This window comes from Micromys minutus (assembly GCF_963924665.1).
Source record: "Micromys minutus genome assembly, chromosome: 9".
NCBI lineage: Eukaryota > Metazoa > Chordata > Mammalia > Rodentia > Muridae > Micromys > Micromys minutus.
In genome coordinates this window covers 32,773,979-32,797,504 of record NC_137978.1, presented here as the reverse complement: position 1 = coordinate 32,797,504, position 23,526 = coordinate 32,773,979, and the positions used below count along the sequence as shown (strand labels likewise).

At 50.5% G+C, this 23,526-nt stretch overlaps 1 protein-coding gene across 1 annotated transcript; it reads left to right on the top strand.

Annotated features, from left to right (window-relative positions):
* Window positions 1-1,719: 1,719 nt before the first annotated feature.
* On the top strand, window positions 1,720-21,964 carry FAAH (fatty acid amide hydrolase). The gene is made up of 15 exons (XM_080921606.1): window positions 1,720-1,975; window positions 10,708-10,821; window positions 13,047-13,181; window positions 13,366-13,499; window positions 13,595-13,801; window positions 14,051-14,091; window positions 14,315-14,439; window positions 15,600-15,725; window positions 16,137-16,234; window positions 17,458-17,557; window positions 17,821-17,861; window positions 19,051-19,090; window positions 19,536-19,644; window positions 20,172-20,317; window positions 20,520-21,964. Exons 1-15 carry the CDS (start codon window positions 1,781-1,783, stop codon window positions 20,646-20,648), a joined length of 1,740 nt encoding a protein of 579 aa, XP_080777732.1. The 5' UTR covers window positions 1,720-1,780; the 3' UTR covers window positions 20,649-21,964.
* Window positions 21,965-23,526: the final 1,562 nt, after the last annotated feature.

The following is a 23,526-nucleotide window of genomic DNA, read 5'->3' as shown; positions in this document are numbered from 1 at the left end:
GTTTTGGAGACAGGGTCCGGCGATATTTAGGTTTCAGGCTGACCTTGAGTTTGAAGCCCTCTAGCCTACATATTGGAGTTATAAGACTGCACAGCCATATCCTACTTTCCAAAGCTTTGATCAGGTCTGGATTTATTTCCATTTCCGACCCACAGCAACGGACTGACATTCAGAAGCAGGGGTCAGTGGAAGACGGAAGCAGAATCTGAGAGGATTCTGTCAGGAGGGGATCCCCAGCTCCCAGATCCTCCGCAGGAGACTTAATCAGCCCAGAGCTGGCTGCGTAGTAGTCCTGCAGACCCACTCTCACCTCGTTTGTAGAGTAAATCCAACTTAATATGTTCCCAGGGAATGGACTGCTTAGAGCAAACAAAGGATGCTTTGTACATGGAGTCCCTAAGGCAGCAGGCAGCAGGACGACAAACTGGGCCACTAGGGCTAAGAAATGACCCCTGTCCCAATCTATATCCCTAGGGGCCTTACAGGCACACCCAGCTAAATTACTCTGAAAACAAGAAGTAAAAAGTGATAGTTTAGTTTCCCTTGACAATGAAAAGAAAGACCAGTGTGATTGCTCACAATGTCAATCCCAGCATTTAGGGGAGAGGCAGAGACAGGTCTAGGTGAGTTTGAGGTCAGCCTGGTCTTGGGGGTGGGGTGGGAGGAGGAGAGATTGAGGCTTAGCTTGCGACTGAGAACAGGAACTTTAATGGCAGAACCACTCAGGTTCCTGACAGCCCTCTAAGGTATGCATAATTACCACCCCTATCAGATTCAAAGGTAAAGAAAGAAACCCAGGGACTCTTGAGTTCTGAGACACCCTACCTCACAGTGCCTGGCTTCCAGAGGCAGCAGTGGCTATACAACCTTAATCCGTAAAGCACCTGCTTTGAATAAGACTCCAATCCTCACTCGGCCACCAGTGTAACTCAAAAAAGTCATTTAACCCTTCTTGTCCTCAACTTATCTCACTAGTAAAGTGCAAATCCTTTCTCTCGGGATTTCTAGGGGAATGAGAAGTGTCACATAAAATTCTGCGACCGCAATCTAGCCACAATTAGGGTGTGCCTTGGCCCTCCAGGGATGGGCACGCAATCGACCGAGAGGACTCGGGTTCAGACGAAGTTGCTGTTTCCTGGGTGTGGCCCCAGGAGAGAATAAGCTATGGGGATCGTCTGTGTGAAGTAGATGAGGAAAAAGACGTGGGTCGGGAGCCCAGGGTAAAAGGCTCAACGTCTGGAGGGTGGGTAGAAATAGAGAGGCCACCTGGTGGACGCCTCAGAACTTCCTGAGTCCAGAGCCCAGGAGATGGACATCCAGCTCTGCACAACTCTCGGCTCCCCAGGAAAGATGCAGCTGAGACGTTAAGAAGGTCCACTGCCCCCAGTCTATTCTGGGGGCTCTGGCTTAGCCGGGTTTTCCGGCAGAGAGTTGAAGCTGTGGGGGTGTGTGTACAGGGCGGGGACGCAGCCAGGGGCCGGGTCAAGGAAAGCGGCCGCCCTGGTGCTTTCGAGGGCGCCCACGCGGAGCTCAGCTGCTCTGTCTGCCTTAAAACGCTGGCACGCCGGGAACCAGGCCAGCAGGAGGCCAGGCTTGACCTTGACCGTTGGAGCTGCTAGCTTGGCTCTCGCTGCCCGGCAACGGCGCGCTCCCCGCGGGCCCGCGGCTGCGCCTGCCCCTCCCTCAAGCGGAATCGCAGGCGATCCAGGCCGGGTTTTGCGGCCGAGCTGTTGGTGTGCGCTTGCCGAGTCCTCTCGGGTGGCGGTCGGCTGCGGAGGTCATGGTGCTGAACGAAATGTGGACCACGCTGTCCGGACTCTCCGGGGTTTGCCTAGCCTGCAGCTTGTTGTCGGCGGCGGTGGTCCTGCGATGGACCGGGCGCCGGACCGCCCGGGGCGCGGCGATCAGGGCGCGGCAGAAGCAGCGAGCCGGCCTGGAGACCATGGACAAGGCGGTGCAGAGCTTCCGGCTGCAGGTGAAGGCGGACGCCCGGGCTGGGGTGGGCTGGCGTGGGGAGCACGGCGTGGGCAAGGCAGCTCCTTCAGCTGCCGGGACGCCGGGGCGCCGGCTGAAAGGCAGCGCAGATGTGAGCTGGGAACAGAAGCCCCCCTCCTCGAGCTGATGCATTTCGTACTCTTTCTGCGCCAGGTGCAGCGCAAGGGGAAACGGAAAAGAAAAGGACAGGTGGTGGAGGCTGGGCGCGGTACTGGGTCAAAGAGGAGCTTTGTCCCGACTCTCAAAACGCTGGGGGTGTGTATGTGTAAGGGGGGGGGGACCGTTAGCGCGAGAATCTATAGACTTCATTAGGATTTAGGACTTTGGAATCATGGAGTGATGACCCAAGACGTCACGTCGATGGCCCAGGGTGCCCAGAGAGCTTAAAGTTCACGTTTGTTCGTTTGTACATAGGGATCTTAAAAGAGGGAGAACATTGACGCCTATGTGCACAGGGAGTTAGTGGCCAAGTCCCTATAAGACTTCCAGGTTTCTGCCGCCCGCATATTAAACACACCTCGCAAACCCTTCTAAGAGCAAGCATTCTTACAGCGGCTTCCCTGGGTGACCCGGTCAACAGGCTTCGCTTCTCCCCATTTCCCCTTTGGACGTTTCAGTGTGTAGGTTTGGGGAGTGAGAGAAAAAAGAGCCCGAGGGAAGGAGAAAAGATATCTGCAGGAGGGAGGCTTTTCCTTCTGTGGTGTGAAACACTGACCCCAGTTAGAATCCCAAATGCTAAACTCTAGATGTGCTTGTGTGCTGAAGGATAGGAGAGTTGCTGTGGGTATTTGTGGGATCTGACAGGTAGGGAGAGATCTCAGGTAATGAGGACAGCAAGAGTCAGAAAGGTGTTCCTTTGTCAGTATCAGGGAGGGATGCAGGTGAAAACTGCATTTGGCAGGTCTTCGGTTGCAGTGAGTGAGTTTTGAGCAAGAACTGCAACCAAGTGCCGTGGAGAGCAATTAGGAGGGCATGTCTTTGGATACACAGCTGTGGCCCTGAATGTCAGCAAAACTTTGGAGGTCCCCACCGTCACTAAAGTCCAGCGTGCATCTTACATCTCTATTGAAATAAAAGCCTCTCTGGTTCCAGCCTACCCAGACAGTGTTTGGAGCTGGCTCCTACTAGGTTGGGGGGTTCTGATCCCACACTGGCCGCCACCTCTACACGAGCACAGGTTCTTTGGTTATTCTTTGATGGTCCCCTCTCAGGATCTTTGTGGTGAACCTGGGCTAGGCCTGGGGAGCCTTGGCTGCTCCTCCGCATCCTTCTGTGCAACCAGCTTTCAGCACAGCTTGGGGAGCAGGCAGGAATCTGCCCACAGTTCCTGCCTACGGGAAGGAATGCTTCTAGCCATAAGGAATCCATTTGGCTGGGAGGCTGGGAGAAGGCTGGGCTGTCCTGCATTTTACTTTCATTATTCTAAAATAATTGCCCTTCAGTTTTTTTTTTTTTAAAGAATTGAAGAATTTTCTCTTTCTCTTTCTTTCTTTCCTTCTCTCTTTCTTTGTCTTATTTCGAGACACAGTTTCTCTGTTTAGCCTTGGTTGCTCTAGAATTTGCTCTGTAGACCAGGCTGGCCTTGAATTCACAGAGATCCACTTACCTCTGCCTCCCAAGTGTTGGAATTGAAGGTGTGTGCCGCCGCGCTGCCACCACCACCACCACCACCATCGGATCTGGCAAGAATCTTTTCTCAAAGAATGTTTTAGGGCAGAAATTTTGGCTCTAGAATGCAAAATGTCGTTTGCATAACTTCCTGGAGCCAAGATCTAGCCACAGACACCAAATTTAGCTTTTTCAGGAAGGGAAACTACCTTTAGGGTTTCAGGGGCAGGAAGTCAAAGGAATCTCAGTGACGGTTTTGCTTGCTTTTTAATGTTTAGACAGGGTGCCATGCTTCCTAGCCTGGCTTTGAACTCAAAAATAAAGCATAGGATGCATTTGAATTCCTGGTTCTCCAGCCTCAGCCTCCCACATGCTGACCACACGTTACTGTACTTATTTTTCTCTGTGCTTTTTAGCAAATAGAAAACATGTTCCTATCTATATTCACACGTTCACATGCTGCTCAGTTCTCCCACTGCCTTTCTTTCTGTCTTGCTGTCCAGACTGAGTTAGAGACCAGCTCAAGAGACCCGCCCGTTCCAGCCATTAGTACCTGGGACTTCGGGTTTGGCTTACTGTACCTGACTAAGGGTTCTTGTGGGGGTGCTTAGGAGGTAGGATTTTGTTGTAAGGTCAGCCCAGCCTTGGGTTCAGCCCCTTCCCTTCTTCACCCCACAGAACTCTCCTACTGGGCTCTGGCTTCCTCAGAGAAGAGAGAGGTGGCACCTGAGGCTGCCTCTGAAGTCTCTCTTCTAATGCACCCTCAGCCCATCCCTGAGCAGCAGGGGCACCTGCTGGGAGGGCGAAGCAATTTGGCTCCTCTGATGGGTGCGATACGAAGTTAGCTTTGTGCCAGGGTAGACACAAGGTAGTTGGCAATAGGACGTGAGCATCTCTGGTCCACACAGTGGCTCGCTTTTCCAGACTTTGGAGCAGCTCTAGGGAGAGGTGTGTTTCTGGTCACTGTCCAACAATGGAAGCTTATCAGCCTTTCCCCTACTTTCCCCAGATGCTCCCTGAGGGAGCCTTTTAAAAAAAATACTACTTTTTAATTTTTTTATTTGTATGAATGTTTTGCCTACATGAATGTCTGTGCACCCTGTGTATGCCTGGTACCTACAGAGGTCAGAGGGGCATCAAATCCCCTGAACAATGCAGTTCTAGAAGGTTGTGAGGCACTGTGTGGGATTGTGGGAATCAAACCCAGGTCCTCAGGAAGAGCAGGCAGTATAATGAACTTCTGAGCATCTCTCCAACCCTTTTCCCCCATTGTTTCTATGCCGCAGACAAGAACCACAAAAACTAGACTATTAGCTGGAAGAGATGTCACAGGACACATGATCCCTGCCCCAGGGCCTTTGCACATGTGGCTTTGTTGTACTGTCTCATGCATTCTCTCCGTAAAAAGTCTCTGATCCTACAAGCGACTCTCCCTTCACCAGATCCACTGTGGCTCTGTCTCTTGGCCTTTTTCAAGCCTTCCTTGCACCTGCCTTTGAAATGATTCTATGGATGGTTTGAGAGCCTGGTTTCGCCGTTGAGAATTTCTTCACCATCATTGTGGTCAAGACAAAAATAGAACAAAAGAGATAAAAACTGTGAGAGAAAATGAGATAACCTGAGAGTCTGAAATTAGGACAATAGATAGTTCTGGAGAGGAAGAAGCAGTTGGGAGAGGGACAGTACTTCAAAGCTAGGTACAGTAGCTCTTTCTTAAAAATGTCTCCATACTGGGTGGCCATACAGTTCGTTGGAGGAAATCGGTACCTGGCTCTCCGTTTCCCATGCAAAATCAAGCCTCTCTCTGTTGTAGACTCGCTTTGGTGATTTGGGAGAAAGATGATGTCTCAATTGCCTGATGCTAACTGAAGATTTAAAAATAGCTGTTAGTAACCGTGTCGTCTGCTGTCAGCAGGGAGATGCTGGAGAGAACAGAGACATGTGTGAGAACGGGAGCTGTCTCAGGGTTCTGTGGCTGTGAAGAGATTGTGCTGTGCAAGGACTGTAGCGACTCTTTTGTTGTTGTGATTTGTTTTAGAGACAGTTTCTCTGTGTAGCCCTGGCTGTCCTGGAACTTACTCTGCAGACCAGGCTGGCCTTGAACTCAGAGATTCTCTCACCTCTGCCTCCTGAGGACTGGGACTGAAGGTGTGCACCACCACCACCTGAAACTCTCATAAAGGAAAGAATTTAACTGGGCTTGACTTACAGGTTTAGAGGTTTAGACTGTTATTGTCATGGCACACAGGCAGACATGGTGTAGTAAAAGAGTTCTGCATCTGGATTGGCAGGCAGCAGGAAGAGGGAGACACCAGGCCTGGCTTGAGCACCCGAAACCTCAAAGCCCATCTCCAGTGACACACTTCCTCCAACAAAGCCACACCTACCTACCTTAACCGGGCCACACCATCTAATGGTGCCACTCCCCTTTGGCCAAACATTCCAATCTGTACATCTGTAGACCACCTACCGGAGGGGTTGTTGATAACTTTGAGGTGACATGTGGAGGGAGGGACTTTGCAGGCATCTTTAGCAAGGAGGGAGGAGTAGCAGGCGAACTGACACTGGTAATCACCCCAGGGTAGTGGGTGCTATGCTGAGTTTTACTTTCTTTGCTCTATTTTCAGACATTTGAAAAAATGAAACAGTGACTCATGTATCCAAGGCTGAGTTTGAAGTCATTAATTATATATATTAAAGATGACCTTAAACTTCTGATCATCTGCCCTCAGCCATGTCTGGCTTTGTTTATTTGTGTGTGTGTGTGTGGTTTTTTTTTTTTTTTTTTTTTTTTTTGAGACAGGGTTTCTTCATGTAGCCCTGGTGGTCCTGGTACTTGATTCGTAGGCCAGGCTTGCCTTAAACCCAGAGATCCCTCTGCCTCTGCCTCACCGAGTGTTGGGATTAAAGGCATCTGCTACCACTCTGGGCTACCATGCCTGGCATTATGCGATGCTGGGGATCAAACCCAGTTCTTTGTGAACACCAGGAAACACACAGCTATGTTCTTAGACTCTTATTTTACTTTGGTTGTTGTTGTTGTAAAAAATGTGTGTGTGTGTTGTTTCATTTTGTTTTTCCCAACAGTTCACTATGTAGCCCAGGCTGGCATCGGATTCATGGCAATCCTCCTGCCTTCACCTCCCAAGTACTGGGATTACAAGCATAAGCCTTGGGAGTGCTTGTAATTTTGGAAGCATTTTCCACACTTGGAAAAATAGGAAGTAGTTTGCATTCATTGTGGGGGGAAGAGACAAGAGGCAGTGCTTCATATAGCATTGCTTTGTGAAAACACGCAAGTGTGGACAGCAGGGATGTGAGTTTTCACATATGCAATCACACATTTTCACATACGCAACCATGTTTTCACATATGCGAACACATGTTTTTTACATGTTTGTTTGTCCCGTTCATCAGAAATGGTCAACTTTGGTTTTCTCTTCGGAACAGACAGAGTGGGCAAACGTTCACTTCTGATATACCTTGGTTTGTCTGTGGCGTGTGTCTATGCTTCCATGTGTATCCTGTGTGTGGAAGCCACACGTCAGATGTTTTTCTCTATGGCTGTCCGCCTTGCTTTTTGAGACAGTCTCTCCTTGGATCTGAAAAATCACCAATTCAGCAAGACTAGCTGGCCAGCCAGGTCCAGAGGTCTCCCTGTTTCTACCTCCCTATCATTTTTTAAAATAATTTTAGTTATGCATATGTGTCTGCATGGGGTATATGCACACAATATAGTCGCCCATGGAGATACAGGCTCTGGGTGCTGGGAGTCGAACCCAGGTCTTCTGAAAGAGCAATATTCTTAATCTCTGGGACATTCCTCCAGGTCCCTAGATGCTTTCTGAAAAAACTTTGGACTTTGCCCTTGTATAGATCTATCGGGAAGGATGGGTCACAAGGGCTTGGGCAGGGCAGTGGCGGGGTGGGGAGTGCGGGGGGGGGGGGAGATGCTGGGTGAGGGTCTTGGTAGAGGGGAGGACTGTGGCCAATTTTCAGAGCTGCTTGAAGGGCTTGATGGCCCATTGCAACGGAGAGAGGAGGCCGGAGGGAGGATGAGCGCTTTTTCATTGGTCAGCTGAGCATGGGTGCCCCTTTGCCTGGCTGAGAGTCCTGGGGTATCCTAGGTGGAGCCAATATTGAAAGTGTGGGAGACAGTGATTACAGAAGGAGAGGAGTGAATAGCTGTAAATTTCCTTGTGTGGAGCTTGGTGGAGGATCAGGAAGAAGGGGGCACCTGAAGACAAGGAGTAGACACCAGGGAGCAAGCCTTCTCTGGCTGTAGAGAGGGAGTACAAGGGAACCTGGAGGAGGCTCTGTGTCTCTCCCCTTGAGATCATGGGCTAAACTGTCACCTCATCAGGGAGGTGACCATCCCTGTACGCCATCCTCTCATTTCTGCCAAGGTCATTTATCTGCTGTCAGTCTCACCTTATGTCTCTCACTTTACCACACACTGTCTGTCTACCTGTGGCTTGTTTACTTGCTAGGATGTTGCTTTTTCTGCAGGGACCTTGCATGGTTTACTTCTAAATGCATGGCCTGTCTCGCAGTCCTTTGTGCTGACTGACCGAAAGAATGAGTAACAGAGGGACCCGAGCATTGTAGTCTCTAATACCTCTGAAGAGCTCAGCAAAGCCCAAGGAAGATACGCTTAAGTATTTAGTGGGTCTGGTAACAGAGATTTCAGGAGCAGGAAGGGTGGGCTGAGCCTTAGGGTGGTGAGTATCCACTAATTGGTCTAATACCCTCAAGGAGGACCCAGGGGGATGTTTGTGGGCAGAGCTGACCCCAGGGATCTGGCCCGTGGGTGTAACTTAGAACCTCCTTTCTTAGAAGATGCCCCTGTTTTTTCCCAGTCCCTCCCTATCTAAAATTTATATTTGATTGTGTCTCAGCTTGTGTTTTCTGTTGCTGTGATAAACAGCACAACCTAAAACCAGTTGGGTTTATTTCAACTACATGTTATAGTCCATCATCCAGGAAGGCAAAGCCGGAACTCCAGGCAAGAGCTAAAGCAGAGATCGTGGGGGAACACTGTTTACTAGTTTGCTTTCCATGGCTTGCTCTGCTGGCTTTCTTACGGCACCAAGAGCCATATGTCCAGGGGTGGCACTACCTACAATCATTAATAAAGACACACCAACAAGCTAGTCTGATGGAGGCAATTCCTCAGCTGAGGCTCCCGCTTCTTAGATGACTAGCTTGTGTCAACTTGACAAAAAAAAATCAGCACAGTTACTTTTTATTTCTCAGTCTGCCTCACATAAGCTCATGTGGGCCTAGCTGTTTGTATACTGCTGTGGGGTCAGATTCGGAGCAGGCTCTTCATACCTGTCTAGAAATGGATATGCCAGTTATTTCCCTTTGGGTGTGGTCTTCAGCCACACACATTGAATCTTAATGGGGGACCTTTCTTGTGGTTGCACTTCCCTCCAGGAGGTGGAAGTCCTGGGCTGGGTGGGTAGGACCTCACTGCCTACTTGCTTAAAAAAAGAATCTATTTGATGTCTGGGTGTTTTCCTTGCATATGTATATGAGCACCTAGTGCCTGGTGCCTGCAGAGGTCAGAAGGTATCAGGTCTCCTCGAACTGGAGTTAAAGATGGTTGTGAGCCATCCTGTGAACCTACCCCAGGTCCTCTGCAAGGGCGAATCTCACCACTGAGCCATCCCTTCAGCCCCACATCTTACCTTTCTGGTCCTAAACACAGCACTTCTTCTCTTTTAGTTTCAGTCTCTAAAAATCTGTGCAGTGGGAACTGTAAGAATTAATCAAGATCCCAGGCAATGGTGGTGCACTCTTAGTCCCACCACTCAGGAGGCAGAGGCAGGTGGGTTAGCCTGGTCTATAGCGAGACTTCCAGGACAGCCAGGTCTACTACCCAGAGAAACCTTGTCTTGAACACCCCTCCCCAAAAGTTAATTAAGACATAGAGGGTCACAGGCCTGATGTGGAAGCCTGTGATTCTATCTCCTTTGAGCAGTGGGGCAGAAGGACCTTAAAAGCTCAAGGCTAGTCTGGTCATAAAGGAGACCTTCTTTCAAAAAACAAACACAAATGCAACCAGGTTTGGTGGCACACATTTAAAAAAAATTCATTCATTTATTTATTTCACATATATGAATACACTGTCACTCTCTTTAGACACACCAGAAGACCCCATTACAGATGGTTGTGAGCCACCGTGTGGTTGCTGGGATTTAAACTCAGGACCTCTGGAAGAGCAGTCTGTGTTCTTAACTGCTGAGCCATCTCTCCAGCCCCGGTGGTACACATTTTTATTCCTAGCACTTGGGAGAGGCAGGCTTGAGGCTAGCCTGGTCTACATAGTGAGAACCTATTTCAAACCAAACAAAATAAACCCAAGTGGGGAGAAACACTGTAAGATCTTCTGGCCGGATCTGTCATGGCTGTTACAGTGGTGGACACAGAGCAGCTATACATGATTTGAACACACACTATCACCACCACCAAAACACCAAGTAGAAGCCAACCAAATACCGTGAAGGAAGTCAGAGCAGGAGCAGGGATAGCTGGGAGGAAGAAGGTCAACAGGCCTGTGCAGTTGGGCAAGGGGAAGGGGGATTAGAAATGAGAGAAGGCAATGGGGGGTGGGGATATGATCCCAGTGCGTTATATAACAGGAAAAAACTGTCAGAAATAGAAGAAAAGAAAATGAAAAAAAAATAACCATGTGAGTTGGGGCGGGGACCCAGAGCAACAAATCCTAATCTGCAGGGTGTCTGGCAGGAGGGAGGCAGGTGTGCTGTATGAATCCCCCCAGACCCCCCTCTCCCTCCCCACCTCCCATCTCCAGCAGGCTTCCAGTGGCTACGTTTGTCTGGCCTGGCTGGCCTGGCGTGTCGAAGGCCTACCTCGGGTTGGATCTGGTTTTTAGTGTCAGAGCACCAGTTTGTTTACTGTGAGGACTGAGTGGCAGACTCAGTCCCTAGAAGGGGGATGGGACATGGGCGAAGGAACTACGTGAAGGGGGGATTGGAAGGAGAGGGGATAAGATGGGGATGTAAAGTGAATAAAGAAATTAATGAGGGGAAAAAAGAAAGTTGCATGTGTGAGACTGGTGTATTATGTTACCCACAGAACCCTGACCTGGACTCGGAGGCCTTGCTGGCTCTGCCCCTGCTCCAGCTGGTACAGAAGTTACAAAGTGGGGAGCTGTCCCCAGAAGCTGTGCTCTTTACCTACCTGGGAAAGGTAAGCCCGGGGCTAGCCCTAACCATTCCTTCATAGGCTGAGGGGAAAACCTGTCCTGGAGTTTTGTTAGAGTTATGCTCTGGGTTATGGTAGAACACCAGTGCCAGGGACTACCAGGGAGGAGGAGTCTCTCTCTCTCTCTCTCTCTGTGTGTGTGTGTGTGTGTGTGTGTGTGTGTGTGTGTGTGTGTGTGGACACTGAGCATGTTGTCTTAGCTAGAAGCATGGCTTTCAGCCCAGATTTCCCTCTTCCGCCTCCACCTCTGGTCACCATGTCTGCTTTGTTCCTCCCCCACCCCTCTCTCTGGTTTCCCCTGTTCTCCACCTACCTTTACTACCTCTAGCCTGGTCCTCGCTGCTCTCTTCCTCTGTAAGCAGCAGCAGCCTCCTGGCTGGTACCCTCAGCTCTGTATCTTCATCCCAGCTGTCCAAGGCCCTTGAGAGATTGGAGGTGTTGAACTCAGGGTCTTCCACTTTGTGCTGGTACCTTGTCTAGGATTCTCTTTCTTTCTGCTTGCCCCTCCCAGGCCATTGATTCATGCAGACCAGCAAAATATCCCATGTCAGCCCTGCTAGGCCCCCTCACCCAGAAACAAAGCAAAACAAAATCCACACACACAGGCAAGGCTCACCTCTGTCCCTTCATTTCTCCCTGGGTCTCGTGGACAGGAACTGTTCTTTAACTCTTTAAAATTTAAAAAAGATGTGTAGTTGTCTATGTGAGGGAGTATGGGTGTGTGTGAGGATGCTCTTGGAGTCCAAAAGAGAGTGCTGGGTCCCATGGAGTTTGAGGTACAGGTGGTTGTGAGCCGCCTGTAACTAGAAACCAAACTAGGGTCCTCTTGAAGAATGGTTCTTAGAAAGAACTCTAAGCCACAAAGCCATCTCCCCAGCCCTGATGGAAATTATTTCCCTTGAAGCCTTTGGACCAAACACATTGTCTTTTACAGAAGAAATGCTCAGGAAATATATATAAGAAAAAGGAGTAAGACAGATTGTGCATTCTGGTATATCCCGAGTGTGATGGTGACCCTCAGTGTTATGGTGTTGGAAGGGATGAGCAGCCAGTGTTATTGACAGACACGGACTCCGCTGAGGCCCGAAAGGCCCTGCACTTTCAGCTCATGGCAGCATTTTCATTGCACAGGGGCTCCTCCCTTCTTGCCCTGGGCAGCTTGGTGACTGAGGTCTGCAGTTTCGAATGTGGCCCCACCACCTACTCTTTTCTCCAGTTGTCTCCCAGGAGCAGAGGGTACCATTAGGCTGCATCTAGGTGTCCCCTCCTTTGTTTCTGGAGCCCTGGGCCCACAGCTGGGCTGGACGTTCTAGATATCTACCATCAGATATCTAGTATACCAATTCTTGGGGTCAGCTGTCAGCATTCCTTCTAGGCTCCGCCCCACAGTTACCTGGCAACATCAAGGTATGCCTGCTTACCATAAAAGGTGCTGTCTGCCCCCTCCTTGCTCTCACTCTCCAGACCTGCTTTCCCCCTCCCCCCATGTGTTCCTGGCTGGCCTCTCTTCTCTCTTCCCCACCCTCTCTCCCCACTTCCCAACTCTCTTTCCATGCCCTAAATATACTCTATTTCACACTATACTATATTACCCAGAATATACTGTATTCTATACAGGTATATAGCTGGCACCTCAGGGGGAAAGGGATGCCTCAGCATGGGCCCACAGAGGCACCCTCTTCCATCTTACCATACATGGCTCTATCAAACATATCCTTGGCTCTTTCTTTTTTTTTTTTTTTTTATTTTTATATAAAACACAAAAACAGCCCTTATTTCTCTATTGAGGTCAGTGTGACTCAAGAGTCCCAAGGAAAAGGGAGGCTCAGTTTGGCCAAGGGTGAGAGCCTGGCACTGGACAGGGAAAGGAGTCTCAGGGTCTGGTCTAGCCTGGCTCTGTAGCAGCTGGCTCCCAGCATGACCTGGGGTGGAAGTGGAGGTCTGCTTCTGACTGCCTTCTGTCTATCTCCCTGGTCAGAGATATGGCTTGGAAGTATGGGAGCAGAGGCCAGTGGTCATCTTCCTAAGTGCCCTCTGTTGAGCACTTCTGAGCCCTCTGCTGAGCACAGCTTGACCTGGCCCTGTGTCTCTTAAGAGAGCCAGTGTAGCTGGTGAAGCCTCTGAGTCATGTTTCTGTTACCCTTTCCCTTACATAAAGTGTAGAAGGGATTTTAAAGCTGGCTTCCTTGTGTCCATTTCCTTTCCCCTAGGCCTGGGAAGTAAACAAAGGGACCAACTGTGTGACCTCTTATCTGACTGACTGTGAGACTCAGCTGTCCCAGGCCCCACGGCAGGGCTTGCTCTATGGTGTCCCCGTGAGCCTCAAGGAATGCTTCAGCTATAAGGTACAGCCTGCTGGGCCTCAGCCTTTGTACTGCCTCTGTGTCTGCATCCAGCTCTGGGGGCCTTAAAGGACATCCTGTGTCCAGAGGCCTTGGAGGTTCTGTCTGGCCAGTATGGTGGTGGTGGGCATGTCCCTGGGCTGTTGAAGGGTCCTGAGTCATTGTTATTGGTGTCTCTTTCCCCAAGGGCCACGACTCCACACTGGGCTTGACTTTGAATGAGGGAATGCCATCGGAATGTGACTGTGTGGTGGTGCAAGTTCTGAAGCTGCAGGGAGCTGTGCCCTTTGTGCATACCAATGTCCCCCAGTCCATGTTAAGGTTGGTCCCTTGGAGTCCGTCTAACCAGTGAGGTGGGAGTAGGCAGAAGACAGTTGTCGATGTGACCTGGGCTGACCTTTTCCTGCTTCCTCCAGCTTTGACTGCAGTAACCCCCTCTTTGGCCAGACCGTGAACCCATGGAAGGCCTCCAAGAGCCCAGGAGGTTCCTCAGGGGGTGAGGGGGCTCTCATTGGAGCTGGAGGCTCCCCTCTGGGTTTAGGCACTGACATTGGTGGCAGCATCCGGTTCCCTTCTGCCTTCTGTGGCATCTGTGGCCTCAAGCCTACAGGGAACCGCCTCAGGTACGGTACGCCTGGGGACCGGGAGGTCTGGGACTCCTAAGGAAAGTATGACTCTGGCTCAGCCTTTCCGCTCTCTAGGCAGCAGGAGGGATTCACTATCCAGCATTTGGTGAGGGTGTGGGAGGGGATTAGTTACCACCAGCTATGCATGGTTTCCCTTCCAGTGCTGGGTGTTTAGAGCCATGGCTGGGCTTGAGGTGAGCATAGGGTAGCCAGCGCTTGTTTCCAATATCTTGTGTTTCTGACCAGCAAGAGTGGCCTGAAGGGCTGTGTCTATGGACAGACGGCAGGTGAGTGAGGTCTATGGTACTCTTGGTGCCCTGGAGGGTGCGTGTGGGGGGACATCTTGATTCGCCTTTGCCCCTCTTTTCCCTGTGGGTGTTAGTTGATTGCCAAGCCACTGGAGCTGTCAGTTTTTACTGTCGTTTCTTGCTCTGGAGCCACAGACCAGTCCTTACTCAGACCTAGGGCTCACTGGCGGCCAAGTGATACCTCTCCCTTCCTTCCCTACAGTGCAGCTTTCTGTTGGCCCCATAGCCCGGGATGTGGAGAGCCTGGCATTATGCCTGAAAGCCCTACTGTGTGAGGACTTGTTCCGCTTGGATCCCACCATCCCCCCCTTGCCCTTCAGAGAGGAGGTGAGTGGGGATGGAAATGGGCAAAGGGAGGGAACTCTAGAACATAGGTGGTGTGGGCAGGTGGCAGCTGCTACTACACCTGTGGCCACCAGGTGGCATCAGTGCCTGCATTTGGAACCTATTAGGCTTTTCCCCTATGCTGCTGAGGACCACTAGTTAGGGACTACTTACTCCTCTGTAACTCCTCAGAAAGAAGTTGTGGACCTGGGTTGAGTTTGCCTTTAGCAAATAGAGTTTCTTAGAGTATTCCTGCCCATCTCTCCAGAAAACTACCTGGCAAGTAGGCTGAATGAGGTGAGAACTGTGAAGTGTGGGCTTCCCAAATATGACTGAGATAGGCCACTGGTCAGACAGAACTCAACAGCTTACTAAGGGGAAGGGCAGGGTGGGGCCTGCCTTAGATGGATCTTTCAACCAGGAGTTGGGCTAGGATTAGGTCAGGACCATGATGCAATAGTTGAGGATGGGAATAGGAAAGAGGCGGGATTTTAAGTGAGAGGTTCAGAGGCTTGGTGAGCTGGTGTCTGGAAAATCGCAGAGGCTATCCTTGTCTACGTACAACGATTTTGGGAGTAGTCATGGCGAACAGACACAGACAGATGAACCGTCTGTCATTCATATCAACTACGGAGGCAAGCTCCACTTTCCAGAATCCCTGCAATTCCTTCTCCTGTGCAGGCCTCTTGCTTTTCTTGAAGCTGCCTGAAGGGACTGAGGGTCCCCATGTAGTAGAGTGGCATAGTTATTTCTAGGAGTGAGGGCAGGTGGGAAGGTCTGTGTGGAACAGGCTTTTCTTCTTAGCAAGCAGGTTCAAACAGTTGTAGTTCTGAGAGGGGAGAGAGGCGAGGAGATCTGAAAGGGCTTCTCACAGGAGTGAGGGCAGGTAGCAGAGCCTCCACTCAGAAGACAGAATGCATGGCTGGCCTTCTCTCATTGGATAGCCCCGGTTTCCGTTTCCGGCTCTGGGAATGCTCTCATTCCTGTGCTGAGTCACTGGGAAGACATTTTGTGATGGTGCTGATGGTCTGTTGCTAATAGTTCAGGAGGAGAGGGTGTCAGGGTTCAGATTGGAACCTTGTAGCTAGAGAGCCTCCTTCTCTAAGCATTCTTCATGGGCTGTTCTCTTCTGCCCCAACGGGATTTCTTATGTTTGCTTCTAGATCTATAGAAGTTCTAGACCCCTGCGCGTGGGATACTATGAAACTGACAACTATACCATGCCCAGCCCAGCCATGAGGAGGGCTGTGATAGAGACCAAGCAGAGTCTCGAGGCTGCTGGCCACACGGTATGGCATCTCCTCCCCATCAGGACAGTCTCCCATGGCCAGTCCCTCCCAGGTCCCTTCATTCCTTGTTATCTAGTCATTCGGGATGAGGATTCTGGCTCTGTGATGGCTGAGGTGGGGGAACTGGGCAGGTAGTTGGTGGGAGATATGTGAGTGCATGTGTCAGTGATATACTGATTTCTCGAGATTCCTGGGGACTTGAGACTGTTGGCCAGTGGGCTTGGTTTATTAATTCTGAGACAACTTCATGGGCGGATCCAGACTTCTCATGAGGTCGTAGGTCAATAAAGCTAATTGTAGCTTTGTGACCATTTGGCACCAATCATCCACAGGGCTACAAGGGCAGTATATGAATTATGGGAACCAAGACCTTGTAATACCTGTGGGCCTTACCCCCTTCAATCTCTGCAGCTGGTTCCCTTCTTACCAAACAACATACCCTACGCCCTGGAGGTCCTGTCTGCAGGTGGGCTGTTCAGCGACGGTGGCCGCACTTTTCTCCAAAACTTGTGAGTGCTGTTGGGCTTGAGTATCTAGGGTGGAATCAGAAGAATGCACGGGGGTGGGGCTGTGCCTAGTGGTCATGAGCAGAGGATGCTCTTCCAGAGTATCTAGGTTTGATTCCCAGCACCCACATGGTAGCTCACCACTGGCTGTTAACCCAGTTCCAGGGGATCTGATGCCCTTCCTCGCCTCCACAGGTACCAGGCACACACACGAAGCACAGAAACACATGCAGGCAAACACTTACACACATGAAATAATAAAACTAAGTTTTTAAAATGTGCAGATCCAGGGAGAGCAGCTATGCCCTGTGCCCATCCCCAGGACAGGCCTTAGCTGCCCATGGAGGATCTGGGCAGGGACCTTGCTGTCCTTTTAGCTATGCAGGTTGAAATCGGAGATACCACACCACAAAGACTTTGGAAAGGTGACATAAGACTCGAGGGGAGGCTGGATGGTAAATCCATAACCCCCTCTCAGATAAGTGTCCTGTTGTGTGCAGAGGCTTCCCGGTTGTTTGTTAAGGAAGGGTGTTGGGTCTGGACAACAGCCTTTCCTGAGCCAAATCTTTCTTTTCAGGCCTCAGTTTTGTTTGTTTGTTTTCTGAATGGGTGTGTGAAGCAAATTTAAGAGGCTTACCCAGCACTTAGGAAGCAGAGTTAGGCAGATCTCTGTGAGTTTGAGGGCAGCCTGGTCTACTGAGTGAGTCCAGTATGGCCAGGGCTAGACAGAGAAACCCTGTCTCAAAAAACAAAAATAAATAGATAGATAGATAATGATATATAAATTAATTTTTTAAAAAAGGGGGCTTGCTAGAGAGCAGCTAGTTTTCCCCAGCTGTTTACAGAGGAGAAGCCTGAGAAGGTACCTCCTGGAGGCATAGCTGCGCTGGTTCAGGCAATGAGTCTGCTCTTTGGTCTCACTATAGGTTTTTGGGGAGCCTATCCTGCAGCCCCATTCAGAGATGTAGGCTGGCATCAGAGCTGACTAGAAAATGCTGAGGGAGATTGCTCCTCTGTCTAGCCTCTACTGGGGCAGAGTGCAGGCACCCCAGTGAGCAGGAGAAACAATGTCTGTTTTGGAAAGAGGCCAAGGAAGGACCTAGAGATCAGTACTGGAGTTTGTTGAGGAAGGAGGTGGACAGGACTACTGAGTGACAGGCTTGTGGTCATGGGGCGGGAGGAGGGGCAGGGAGCAGAGCGTCTTAATTAAGCCTTTTGTCTTCCAGCAAAGGTGACTTTGTGGATCCTTGCCTGGGGGACCTGATCTTAATTCTGAAGCTGCCCACGTGGTTTAAAAGACTGCTGAGCTTCCTAATCAAGCCTCTGGTGAGGGTACCGGGCGTGCACAGACAAGCCTCTGGGCCTCCATCTTATGGTACCTCATGGTCTCTGGCTCTTCCTTCCTTCCTCCCCTGGTCGCTATGTCTAGACAGGCATGGTCTCCTCATCTCCTCTATCCTGACTGTTCTCCTTTCCTCTCTAACAACCCTGCTTGTCAAAAGGGGCATGACCTGGGGCTGGGAGGTGGGAGGGCTTGGAGGAGGTGGCATAGGTCGCCAGTCACTGACGCTGTGTCTGTTCTGGTACAGTTTCCTCGGCTGGCAGCCTTTCTCAGCAGTATGTGTCCTCGGTGAGAACTTTTCCTGTACCCTAATGCCCGCCCCTGTGTTTCCTCAACGGTATAGTCTGAGTCCAAGTGGTTTTGACAGAAAAATCTCAGGGAGAAATAGATGCTAAGGTTGAGGTGTTCCAGGCAGGGAGGTTGACCTATGACTGTCAGGGACCCTGAAGCTGTGTTAGGACAGCTTAGCCTGGATCATCTGAGGATGAGGGCCTGAGTGCAGAGCAGGTCAGGCTACATAGAGGGAGGCACAGGGAAAAGCCCAGAAAGGAATTAGTCTGTGCTGTGGTGGGGTGGTGGTGTACGAACCTAGGAGACAGGCAAAAGGCTGTTAGGAATCTGAACAAAACTGCTCTGGACCTGGTCCTACCTGAACCTTTGTAGTGAAAGACCCCCGAATTGAGGAAGCCCCTCACTCTAGTACTGGGAGAACGCGAATCCAAGAACTCACAGAGAACCTATCTTGCTGCAATCAGGCAAGAGGTTTATTTAAGTGGGGGGGGGGGGGTGGCGCGGGGAGGCCAGAGCTCTGGGGACAACACATATCTCATGCAGGAGATAGAAGAGTCGACCCTGAACTCAATTAGGGGGACATATTTATAGGGAAAATTACATAGGCAGTTAGCAATGGGCACATGGAAATTTTATTGGTTTATTCAAATTGCTACATTCTGTCTGCTTTTGGACACGATTTAACTCTAGGCCACTCTATTTCGGGGCACACTGACCTTGTACTTGTTTTTCTCAGGACTGCAGAGCCAGACCTTATCAAGTCTAGATGGTCTGAGTTTGGGCCATTTCTTTGAACATGTTACTTTGTTCTTAGCCTTGAAGCATACTTGTCCTCAAGGCAGAGTCAGTGGGGCCAACTTAAAATTTTAATTCTTTTAGTAGCTAGTCTTCAAAAGCAGGACATGATGGACCCCATTCCCAGAATGACGTCTGTGACGGAGTCCTCTTACCTCCAGATATTAAGGACTTTTGACAGCCCTGTTCTCTCGTAGCTCAAGTGTCATGAGGTATCAGGCCTGCTGTATTGCTGGTTTAGCTGTGAGATTCTGGATTTGTCCATCTGGACAGCAAGGCCTTGATCCGTCCTTAGAGCTCCCCTGGGGTTGAATGAGACCTGGAAGTGATGAGAGTAGGGTGTCTGATGTTGCCGACGACTATGGCAGTGATGGCTGCTCTGTCTCCTCAGGTCGGCTGAGAAGCTGTGGGAACTGCAGCACGAGATTGAGGTAAGGTCTGAGCCCTGGGGAGCAGAGGACTATGGGATTGCTCAGGGCATCTGCTAGCAGTCTTCTCTGGAGCTACTGCCACTGGGGCCCTGGGGTATCCTGCTTCTTCTTCCTCCCCAGTGACAGTGGCTTGGGCCCTTCTGTGATGTCCATCTGTCCAGTGTCTGTCCTTGGAGTCTGTCTCAGACTAGGGTTCCTGTCCTGGGCCCCTCTTGGTTCTTCTAGGACTATCTATGTCCATGTTAGCAAGTAGCTCAACTTTGCAGAAAGTATTTTGTCTGTGGTGGAAGCAATGTCCTCAAGAGGCAGCTCTTTTTGTCTCTTGGTGGCTCAGCTCAGATCCAGTAGCAAGTTTAGGGCCAGAGCCACCTCAGTGTTCATTGGACATTATGGGATGCCTTGGCTCTATCAGAGCACCTCCCCCAGTATGCGCGTATCTTTTCAGATATATCGACAGTCTGTGATTGCCCAGTGGAAAGCAATGAACTTGGATGTGCTGCTGACCCCCATGTTGGGCCCTGCTCTGGATTTGAATGCACCGGGCAGAGCCTCAGGTGAGGCCTGCTGTCCCTCGCTAAACTCTCATTCCCATCCCTTCTAGTTCAGCCCTGTGCCCTGTGGAGCCGTGGGGTAGAAGAGGAGAAGTTCCGAGGGAACACACCACCCATGGAGAGGCATCTTGCTCTTTTGGGTCTCACCAACTTTGTCAGCTAAAGGGATGGCAGATGTGGGGACAGAATGAGTTCTCTAGTCTGAGCCCTGTGTACACAGGAAGTCCCCTTGCAGAGTCTTCAGTTTGGGGAGATGGTGTTTTCATCTAGGTGGGATTGAGATAACCCAAGAAAACAGGAAGAACATTCCAGGTCGGGGACACTGCGTGGATAATGGCACAAATGAGCACCAGTGAGTCTTAATGGCTTCTGTGCTTTGCCACTGACCTCAGGCCTGGGGGAGGGACTTTTCCTAGCTGTGGAAGCAGGTTGCCATTTTTATGTGTGGGATAAGGGTGACTTAGGCCCAGGGAGGACAGTTGAGACTATGGATGACACAGTTTGCCACAGCCAGTGTGTTTTCTCCTCAGGGGCTATCAGCTACACCGTTCTCTACAACAGCCTGGACTTTCCTGCGGGGGTGGTTCCTGTCACCACCGTGACTGCTGAGGACGATGCCCAGATGGAACACTATAAAGGCTACTTTGGGGACATCTGGGACATTATCCTGAAGAAGGTAAAGCCTGCCTGTCCCCTAGTTCTCTGCTCCCCAGACCCAGCTGCTGTAGAGGACAGAGTCCTAGCACTCACAGGCTTTGCCAGCTTCCTTAACATAGCCCCAAGCCTGCTGCTCGCCCTCCCCAGCAGAGTACGTGTTTCTGGACCTGGGGTGTGGTCTCACTTCATTTCTCCCATCCTGATGTCTGTATCCTGTGCAGGCCATGAAAAAGAGTGTCGGTCTGCCTGTGGCTGTGCAGTGTGTGGCTCTGCCCTGGCAGGAAGAGCTGTGTCTGCGGTTCATGCGTGAAGTGGAACGGCTGATGACCCCTGAAAAGCGGCCATCTTGAGGGTCATTCGTCTGCCCAGCTCTGGAGGACCTAAAGCCCATGTGCTCTGTACTGTAGCCCCATCTATTCAGGATACTACCACCCACGAGGAAACGGCCAGCACCGGGAGGAGGCGTCTACCTGCCCTCCCCCGGACGCCTGCAGAAAGAAGCACAGGACATGCCTTCCACAACCAAGTCTGGGCCTTGCTCCCCTTTCTGGTCTACTTTCCATCCTGATCCCCTACTTTGTATGACAGCCAGCAGGAATGACATGGGCTGAGGACCACCAACAGTCAAAAAACAATGCATTTATCTATTTTCTGGGTACTTCTATTAGGGCCCTGGAACCAGAGTCTGCGGACAGAGCTGTCCCAACCCTCCAGTAATGACATGGCTGTAATCATGTCACTCTTCTGCTCCAAAACCTCCCTAGTGCTGTTAGACACAGGGACGTGTCCTTGGCACTTCTGCCCTTCCTTGTTCAGATTGGCCCAGTTTTGATGGACACTGCCCCTGGTCTTCCTTCCTCATTCCACTTCTCCGCTGACAATGGTGGTGACCTAGGATACCTTAAGAGAGTGATACCACTCGTGGTCTGGGCTCATTGTATGCGTAGCACCCAGCATGGTACCTGACACTTAGTGGATAGCCAGTGAAGGCTTGTTGGAGGGATGGCAAATTTATTCCTAAACGAGTTCATTTTGGCATCTCCTGATTACTGCTTGTGTCATCCATAATAGGGAATTTCCTGTTTGTCTCTGACCTGCTACCCTTATTTAACTTCCTTTCTTCGCTTTGATTCATGACCACAGGGACAAATATCTCCTCGTCTAGAAAGCAGCATGCATTAACTTCTTCTGTCCAGCCCATAAGCACATTAAATTCCTCCCACGGTATGCTCAGGGTAATCATCAAACAGAACAGCCCCTGCTTGAAGTTGGGGTTTTTTTTTGTTTTGTTTTGTTTTGTTTTGTTTGTTTGTTTTCATTCTACCAGCAACTATGTAATTACACCTCATGTCCCAAATCCTGTAAAGCATAAGTCCCTGGTTATGGTGACATGAAGCAAGCTACCTGGCCTGCAGGAAGTGTGTGCCAAGAGTAGGTGTGTCAGGCAGTATGTGTGCAGTGACAGGGAAGCTGGGAAGTGCACAGTCAGTGGGAGCCAAGGAGTGAGTGTTTCAAGAAGGGTGGCGTTGCCTTAAATGCTGCTGATGTAACGGGATGAGGGCAGGTGAAGAACTCTGCCTGCCATCATTGGACTGAATGCCTACTGTTTGCCAGACACGTCACAAGAGGCTGACAGGGTCCTTGTTTTTAGGGAACTCATTATCTAGAGGGGGAATGCAAATAAGACCATAAATAAAATCATTTCTGCTGGTAAGAGTGAATAAATAAAAAGGTGGGTGTGGTAATGGGGGCCTGCAGCCCAAGGCCCAGGTGCCCGGGGTATGGTGCAGTTGTCACATGGCCCTCCTGAGGGTCCTGAGGGCATCACCACGCAACATTTGAAATGGAACAGGCGAGGATATCAAGAGGAAGATGGAACAGGACAAGTTCTGGAGGTGTCTTGAAGGGGATTTGGCATCTGCTTCCAAGTGAATTGAGGCTCAGATTCAAAAGTGTTAGCCACAAACTTCACTCCTGTGTCTCCCGACTTCCAGTGTTGGGTGGTCACTATTCGCTTGGTCGTTGTGGCTACACTGAGTAGCTTATGGGTGGCTATGCCTCCTCCTGAAACAGACTGCATTGAAACATCAGGAGCAGTAGGGTTTCTAACTCAAGTCTGCTCTCTTGCTTCTGGCTCTTAGAGCTTTCCCTCTCTTCCCATCCTTGCCCACAGACGCCTTCTTTACTGGGAGACCCAGCAAATAAGGCCGGATCGCTAGGATCCTGTCTGACTGCCTCAGTCCTTACTTTCTTGGATCATCTCTCCAAGGCAGCTGTGGGATAGAACTGAGGAGTCCATCCATCCCTTAGGTGGTCTTGTCCCCCACCTCCACTGAGACAAGAACTTAGTCAACACTCTCCTGCCCACATTCACCCAACTCCATTCTGAAAATGTTTGCTGAGCATCCTATAGAGACTTGGAAGTATCCAGACAGCTGGCTGGCTGGGATTGACAGATGAAACGGGCTCTCGGTACATCATATAATAATCCTTTCTAGGGTAGAGGAGAGAAGGCAGGGAAAAGGAACAATGAAACATAGCCTTAGATCTGCTGTGTGGCCTAGAACACTCGACAGCCTTCTCAGGTCTTTGGGCTTCTCAGTTTGGGTAGCACACTCCCTCTAGGAGCCCAATGGGGATAAGGGTTGGAGATAGTGTCAGAGGTATGGAGTCTGATGTACTGAAGATCCAGCGTGTCCTCCACTGTCCCCTCTTGGTGATTGATGGTCCCAATGGGCAGCTTCTCTGCCTGAGCTGCTGCAGTTGCTGAGAATATGTATTAATATTAATTGGGGCTAATTAGTTGGATAAATCAATCCACCCCCAGAGAGCAGCAATCCCTCCCAGACTGATGAGCAGGAGGTCTGGCTAATGGGGCCGCTGTGGTGAATCCGTATGATTGGGAGGACTGCTGAGGCCCCATCTGTGGACAGTGGAGGCCTAGGAACCATTACTGTGAATGCCGCATGTGCCTGCTGCTGGAGCTCCACTGTGCTGTGGCTGAATGTGTGCGCGCATGTGCATGCAGTGGTGTGTGTGCCTGCATATACTATATAGCAGTTTCCTCTGATTCAAACATTCCCTGTAGAAGGAAGGAGAGGGGCTTATTAAACTTGGGAGGTAAATAGACCCTGTGGAGTATAGACAAGTTATGACTTGGGAGATTCATTGGGGCCCCCTTTCCAGAGTTATTGAAGGAGTAAACAGCTGCTCAGGGGAAGGCTGGCT

What these genes read in the sequence shown, in the direction of transcription:
- FAAH (XM_080921606.1), top strand. Translation starts at nt 1,781, where the DNA reads ATGGTGCTGAACGAAATGTGGACCACGCTGTCCGGACTCTCCGGGGTT. An exon ending in GCTTCCTAATCAAGCCTCTG is followed by an intron (nt 17,558 to 17,820) that starts GTGAGGGTACCG and finishes GTTCTGGTACAG; the next exon opens with TTTCCTCGGCTGGCAGCCTT. An exon ending in AACTGCAGCACGAGATTGAG is followed by an intron (nt 19,091 to 19,535) that starts GTAAGGTCTGAG and finishes GTATCTTTTCAG; the next exon opens with ATATATCGACAGTCTGTGAT.